Source organism: Photinus pyralis, unplaced genomic scaffold (assembly GCF_008802855.1).
Source record: "Photinus pyralis isolate 1611_PpyrPB1 unplaced genomic scaffold, Ppyr1.3 Ppyr1.4_LG7, whole genome shotgun sequence".
NCBI lineage: Eukaryota > Metazoa > Arthropoda > Insecta > Coleoptera > Lampyridae > Photinus > Photinus pyralis.
Genome location: NW_022170738.1, coordinates 36,839,334 through 36,847,245, shown reverse-complemented (window position 1 = coordinate 36,847,245; position 7,912 = coordinate 36,839,334). Strand labels below are relative to the sequence as shown.

At 34.5% G+C, this 7,912-nt stretch overlaps 1 protein-coding gene across 1 annotated transcript; it reads right to left on the bottom strand.

The window, feature by feature from the left end:
- Positions 1-1,417: 1,417 nt before the first annotated feature.
- LOC116176224 (27 kDa hemolymph protein-like) lies at positions 1,418-2,690 on the bottom strand. Its single transcript, XM_031494705.1, has 6 exons — positions 2,657-2,690; positions 2,409-2,581; positions 2,093-2,363; positions 1,903-2,041; positions 1,594-1,851; positions 1,418-1,540 (listed from the first exon to the last, which is right to left on the bottom strand). The coding sequence occupies exons 1-6, from the start codon at positions 2,688-2,690 to the stop codon at positions 1,426-1,428; spliced, it is 990 nt and encodes a 329-aa protein (XP_031350565.1). The 3' UTR covers positions 1,418-1,425.
- Positions 2,691-7,912: the final 5,222 nt, after the last annotated feature.

Here is a 7,912-nt window from a genome sequence, read left to right as displayed (position 1 = left end):
CATCTTAAAGGTCAATTGAACGTTGCTTCCTTGAAGGATGTTGGGTTTTAGTTTTAGTAGTAGCGGTAATTAACTTTAACCGATTTTGATTGCATTATAATTGTATTGAGATGCGCATATATCTAGCAGCGCTTGAAGAATGTAAAGAATTTGATTAACCTCGATATTTAAAAAAATGAAGAATTTGAAGGATCCAAAGGATGCTACGAATACAAAGAATCCAAGTAGTCTTTAGAATCTGTAAAATTAAACGAATTCCAAATTTTTTAAATATATTTAAAAGGCGTGTCAATCCTCAGAAGTCTTTTACAATGGAGCAGAATGTTTTTGTAAATGTATCATTGTGATATTGTTTTTACATATGATGTAATGTAGATGTCTGACGTGTAAAATATAATTGTAAATTCAATTACAATCTACAAGTATAAAATGTGTATAAATATTAATGACTTTATTTATAGGTTGATATTTCGCAAGATTTTCTATATTTAGGTAATCAACAAACACTCCAAATTGGACTTATCTGTCCCCACTTCTTATACTGATAAGCGACTCAAATTGTTTTCGAAAGGATTTCATAGTTTTAAAGAATCTGAGTAATTTGGAGCAATTTAAAATTCGAAGGATTTGAAGAATATGGAAAACATGGGAGAATTTGCAAGATTCGACTAATTCCTTGAATGTGAAAATGTGGAATAATTCGAAGAAACGGAAAACTTCTATGAATCTGACGTATTTGAAGGATATAAGGAAAATGAAGGATTCGAAGAAAAGAAATACAAAAGTTTGAAGAAGCTTATGGATTTTAAAAGTCGGAAAAATTCGAAGAATCTGAAGAATACAAATAATCGTAAAAATCAGATCACATATAGATCTGAAGATTGATTGCATTAAAAAACTGAAAAATCCAACGAGTATTAAGATTTTAAAGATTGTGTCTAAATATTAAAAATCGCTTCTTATTTGTCACCGTTGAGCAAAAATTGACATTTCTGAACACAGGTGAGTTATTTGGTTTGGGAAGATGATTTTAGTGCAATTTGTGCTCCTAAATATAAAAAAATTGGGTTTTATTAGAATTGCGCCCTGGGGTTTGGGGCAGATTAAGGGACTGAAGGTGTCTTAACACGTTACTAAATAGTCTGTATAATTTTAGGTATTCGTTGATGGTTTGTGGTACACATCAAAACAGGGGTGTACTCGTAGAATCATATAGTGTGAATTCTGTCCATGGTTCATAGCAAACTTAAGATGCGGGTCTAACAAAAACTATTCCAATGGTTAAAATTAAAATTGTCCTGTGGAACAGTGACTCTTGTACCACCCGATTGGGTAATTTGATATCTATCAAAAGAATAACCTCCTATCCTCCTAAACAGACAAGTAATTTATTTATCATTCTATTACTATAATAATATTGCATTTTCATGTTGACAAGCTGTAAATGTAGTCGATGAGAGTATCGATTATCTCTGATGGCATATCCTGTTTGCACGTTGACGTTGTTTTCACGACACAGCTTTGGAACTGTTTGACTTCACTACAAAAAGAAATCATGTTCCATACTTTCACTTTGAATTGCACAATACTTACTCGTATTCTAGCTTTTCCGTGGATTTTGGAAAAGCATCGTTTCCGCATTTCTCCAATTCTTCGGACTTTTCGTTCAGGCATGCAAGACCATCTTCTAATGCGCCGAGCACTTGAAAAAGCATTCGCGCATCATTGAAACTATGGCAGGGCGACGATTTGTATATCTCATTTAAAAAATCATTGATGAGTTTCGCTGGCTCATTCTTGTTGCATTTTCCTAGTGTTTGAACCATGCACTCCTGGATTCTTTTATAATTCCTATAATGCAGAATGAGTGACAAAATCTTGTGATTAATCTACAAAGCTTACTTGCACAGTTCTTGATTAAACTCAAAACTTTTGATTGTGCTCGGGAGGTCAAATGCACCAAAACTTATATCCCCCCCACATTTTAGCAGGGAAACAATATCACCCATCACACAATCTATGCCATCTTCTGCTACAAAAGCTTCAACGCAGTACCTAGTACTGTTTTTTTGAGAAAAAAAAAACTACTTACAAATAATTCGCACCCCATCATTTTCGCAAGCATAATTGATGGCTTTCTCGGCCATATTTCGGAAATGTTGAAGCTTTTGTCTGAATCCTATTTCACTGCATTTCATTGCTCCATCTGACAGCTTCTGTACGGATTGGATCAGCGGAACACTTAAGCGACAGTAATTCTTAATCACTGCACTTAAATTTCCAGTTTTTTTCGCTTCTTTAACGTCCTGATTAAATCCTTTGAAATGACTGTCATAAAAATCGATCACTTCCGACCAGACTTTCTGCAAGACCCTCTTTTAATATACGAATTAGAAGTGTGTATTTACCTTTAGGTTCTCGTAGGCACCAGGACCCCCATTTTTATCACAACTATCTTTAATCCATTTTTGAATATTTTCTAAGATGCTAACTAGAGCTTGTACTACTTTCCCTAATGTTTCCACTATTACCTTAATGGCTTCAAAAAAATTTTGAATTCCATTTTGACCCCAAGCGAGGGCTGAAAATAGTAAGACGATTTTCCAATGACGTGATTGATCAATTCCTTATAGATTACAAAAAGGTAGACACTTACCGACCAGTAAAAGTAGTCCGAAAATTATTTTCATGATTGACTAACCACTGACAGACAAACAGAGGTTTAAATACCTTACGTAGGTGTTATTCAATGATAGCAGCACAGATTAACTATCTATCTGTGGTAGCAGGGTGTGTTTTCCTCATACTTTTAGATAGTGTAGAACAATATTGATACCTATGATTAAAAGCTCGACCGAAAAATATTTTTTTCCTGTTAAAGTAGCAACTGCGTTCTTAAGTAGACGTGAGTGATCCCCGAATATTTTTCCAGGGAAATTCTTTTCCAAAAGACCCTATAAAAACGTTCTACCTCTCAGCATATTGGCATTTCGCCGCGTAGTATTCTAATTAGTTTGAGTAATTTCCGTTGGAAATTGGCCCCCAGCCTCTGGAATATTTATCCAAAATATTTGGGGTTCTTGTATACAAGCACAAATAAGCAAAAAAAAGGGACCGGTAAAAAATATCACAAATGGGACACTAATATAAATAGATCTGGTATGTCAATATTGGAATTAAAATAATCTTTAGTAAAGAAGGAATCAACACGTACTAGTCGGGAAAAGTATTTATCAAAACAGGCTTCCGCAGAAACAACGGAGCTATAATCATTAAATGAGTTTCAATGAACAAAGTAACAATCATTTTCCCTAGTATCGAAAACCAACCTGTAAGGGAAAAATGACGAAAATAACTAAATTTACCTTTGAACTTCCGGTCGCAACCTGTTGAGCTCAAGAGGACGCGAAACTGCAAATCTGTAAACAGACAGATACATAAACAAAAAAAATAAGAGGGGTAATGATTCGCGTTGCACAATATATCGCATAAGCAATGGTTAACGTTTGACACGAGGGTTTATTCTGATACGTAGAATTGCAATCAATACTTAAAAGAATTAAAATTTAAATGACTTAACATCGTAACAATCGGAACGTAGGTCAACGAACTTTGTATAATTGGGTCACCAGTCCAATTCGGTTGTTTAATTTCGCTCGAAATGGCGGGTAATTCTTCAGTTGATAAGGTAGAAATATCTATGGCGTTCTCGCAAGATGAACGGAAAGCAGGGAGGGTACTGTTCGGCAGATATATGAGTAAAATTCAGAGGTTGATGCAAGAAAAGAAGAATGCACTTAATAATTATTTGTTGGTCATGTAAATATCAAAATTTTCCCTGGCAACTGTACACATTACAGATACTACATGTGTGGGGCTGTAACACGAAATTTGCGCGTTGTAAATGTAAACCGCGAGTACATCCCGCGCAAACAACAAACAATATTATGTATTACTGGAGATTGTAAAGTTTGAAGCGAAACTTTCGTAAAACAACAACCGACAAAAAAAAGATATTTACAAACTTGCGATCTCTTGTAAACGAAACCAACGTTCGCGGAACTTTTATGTTCAGTACGTTCAAGTTACTAATACGACGGTAGATTTTGTTTGCCTGAAGTTCTGAATATTGTTAAGATCAACGAAAAGTTAATTAAGCTCTGTGAATATATAAGCAATTTATGATCGGAAAAAAATCTGTTTTCCTTTCAAAAACATCAAGTACTTTTTTGGTATAATAAAAGGGTTTTGTTACATTCAAATGTATACGCAGAAATTTGTTAATATCCGGTTGAACTTTTATTTCATTGATTGTATCTGAGTTTACTACGCACAAAGGATTAGGAAAATCAATTGGAGCAATTCTACTTTTTAGTGTTGAAAACACTTATTGGATGCTAAGTCGGAAGGTTAGTGTAGCGAAGATATGAAACGCTCTGATGTTAGAAGACGCAACGTGCTAGGGTGGGGATTTGGGGAAGCGGTCGTTGTTGCTAACTACGTGACATAAAGTTAACTCGTAAACGAACGTCTAATAAATTATGACTATGTTTCGAAACATTAGGAGGTTGAGAAGATTTGGGGTGGAATGTAGGCGGCATACCGTCACTTATGCCAACTGAAGACTGAAACCTTACACCCTAAACGAGATTACTCTGATTGAAAAGATTGTAATTGTTCTTTTATAGTACTTTTGCCCCGAAAATTCACAAACTAAATTCAAAATCCCCAAGAGCTCGGGCCTGGCTATTCAACAGTAAATATACAGTATTTTATGTAACATAAGAGAAGATTGAAATACACTAAATATTCAGGTGGATCATAATTCCTTTATCATAATAGTATATTGAAAGACAAGTGTTACAATGCGACCTATTGTAATACGACTATCTTGTGGCACGAGTGGCGACGCGAAGCGTAGCCACGAGTGTCCGCAAGATAGGAGTATTACAATAAAGCATTGTAACACGCGTTTTTCATACTATTTTTCTATTTCGGTGCTTTAATTTAATTAAAAAAATCATTATCAGAAACTATAGGGAACATTAGAACTAACATGTTTTATGTTGGGAACACTTTTATGCCGTTAAGTTTTAGGTTGGCAGCATAGTAAGACTGACATTTTGAAGTTCAATCATGGAAGTACCCAACGAAGTACCTACTTGTTCTAACTAGTAACTGCCAACTTAAGAGATGAGTTCCCAAAAAAAAACGACTATAATCACTGTCTTTGTACAACTGTTTTCGGCCGAAAACAGTTGTACAAAATCATCATTGTGACACCGAAATAGAAAAAAGATTTTTCCTTTTCGAAATCAAATTTCTAATTTTCTAAGTAAACTCAGCAATTTTTTACCAAAAATAATTCTAAACTCACGGCTAGCTCTATATTAAATTTTACTATGATTAATTGATTTATTTAAGCTTTCTCTTCTTTCCAGTTTTCTGAAATGATTTCACTTAATTTTTCTACGATATTCTCGCAAATTCAAAAGCAAAATTACCACTTTTTAAATATATTATTTTTTAGAAAATTGTGCAACCCATTAAATTGGAATTTTCGGTTAATCTTGAACGGAAATAACGATGAAGACAAAACGCAACTCCTTTTAAAGAAAGACAAAACGGAAGTTCTTCCTTAAAGATTCAAACCTTTAATTTTACATAAATAAAATAAATAGTACCTCAGCATCTTTTTGCAGACGACAATGTTGATACAGCTTCTTTGCCGTTCGTGACTTAACAACAAATTAGGAAAGATAGGCGAAGGATAGTGCACAATGGAGTCTTGCCGACGGTAATACGAAACTTCTTTGAATTTTCAAATAACGCAAAATTTCTCGGAACGCTAGCCTTTCTGGTATATCCTTGTATCTTAAAAGTTACGAGCAAACCACCATTTTGTTAATACAATGATTTGGCGTTGACGAGTTTGACACATTTGACAATCTTATCACGATGGTCTTGAGAGGGTGAGCACCCCACAACCAAATGCTACCGTGAGAGTGCAAGGGTATGATTGTTGTAAATTTCAATCGACAGCCTTATTATCTAATTAAGAACGCAAATTTTGAACTATTACTGGGAGAAGTGATAGCCAAACGAAGGATTTTAAAGTTGTTGAAAAACTTTTTTTGTTTATTGTGTTTTTTTGTATTCTCATCGGAAGAAATTTCTGAGTTTGAAACTTTTATTTCGTGGAGTCAAAGTGAATTTCAATTAAATTTCTTAGTAAGGGAGTCGAACTCAGCAGGTTACCACGATATATAGAGTCAACATTAACCAAAATAAGCTACTTTGGCAGTATAAATTTTCGCACCACTTAAATTTAAGAAAGAGATCGCCATTTCTCCTTAAGAAGTAATTACTCAGGTCCGTACTAGGTAGGTATTTCAGGTTTAAGTCATTTCATAAAAAAATACTGAGGAAATGCATACAGTATCCCAATATTTTCCTTGTCTGTTTTTATTTTATATTGTTATGTATGAGGGACCTACCCAAATTAAATAATAATTTTGAAATTATTTATTTTTCCAACTCATACACTTCTCCTGACTAGCAAAATGAACGTTTGTCAATCCTCACCTTATCTCAAACACAGATGTCTCAACCCTATTTAATTAATTTCTTTCTTTCCACTTTTATTCACCCCCAGCACGGCGGCGCGAGCATGAACAAAAAAAAAACTGACACTCAATAGCTCAAGTTTGGGTTCGAAGAAAAACAAAAGAAATGGCAACTTCCTTCTCAAATTAAATAAAACTTCCTCTATTCTACACTAACCCTCAATATTCCACCATCAAATAAAAACCTTCCTAACACAATTTTTAATTAGTTCAAAATTTTTTTTTTAATTAAATTCACACAGTAAAAACGGTAATTAAAAGTACTGACCTTTATTGTCTATTCCTCCGGGTTGCATGCCGAATCCCATCCTTATTTTCTTCAATGTCCAACACACATTTATTTAAAAAAACTACAGTTCACCGTGCACGGCTATTATTTTATTTTTATCTTTCTTCTTTTTTTCCGAAGCTCGTTCTTTTTCCACCTATTAAAAATCACACACACTCTCTCTCCTTCACCCCGACGTCCTATTGCTCTTCCTTCTCAACTCCAATTCCCCATATCCAGTCCCATCGCAACTCCGGCATGCCTCCTAATCACTCTATCCCGACCACCTTTGTCCCCTTTAATACCAGTATCTTCACCTTGATTGCTGTCTGCCTGACTTTTATCCTTGTAGAATGTTACTCAAACTTTATGCACAAATTATTCCAAATTAAATTACACATTTTTCTTGCTTACTTACTTAATGTTTATTTTAACATTTATTTTATTTATTATTTTTTTTAGGAACAACACAACCAACCCAAACTCTCGATAGCACAAAAAAAATATGACCACAAAAAAATCATTCCCACCCGTACGTACTTACGAGGCGTTCCAAAAGCAAAAAAAAAATTGAAATTAAAATAACACGGCAATATATCAAAATTCAATCATTTCTGTCGTTGTTATTGGATTGGAAGCATAAACAACCCTTATTGTAGCAAATATTTCAGCTGGGGGTGGGCCCTATATGAACAGGTAAAGTAAAGGAGCGACCAGTTGAAGCTAGTTACCAGAGCATTCTATTTCAATGTTATATTTTTGTGAGTTTTCTGATGGCGATATTCATTTTTCAATCAAAACAAAGTAAATTATCAATCAATAAATAATAACAAAATTACGATATAAAGCACCCGTACCGTAAGTCCTCCTTAATGAATGGGGAGTCGTACAAGTATATTTCCCGGAAAAGGCTACCGAATCTTTACAAAAAATTATCCCGAGAGTCCTAAGGGTGGACGTGTTGGGTGAGCACCGAGGGGTCGCTATCCCCCCAGCATACGAAGATTCGGTAGCCTTC

Bases quoted from the DNA above. Each gene is read 5' to 3' on its own strand.
- LOC116176224 (XM_031494705.1), bottom strand. From the start codon at position 2,690: ATGAAAATAATTTTCGGACTACTTTTACTGGTCG. The intron at 2,582-2,656 runs GTAAGTGTCTAC...TACTATTTTCAG, and splicing joins CGGACTACTTTTACTGGTCG to CCCTCGCTTGGGGTCAAAAT. The intron at 1,852-1,902 runs GTAAGCTTTGTA...TCTGCATTATAG, and splicing joins TTTAATCAAGAACTGTGCAA to GAATTATAAAAGAATCCAGG.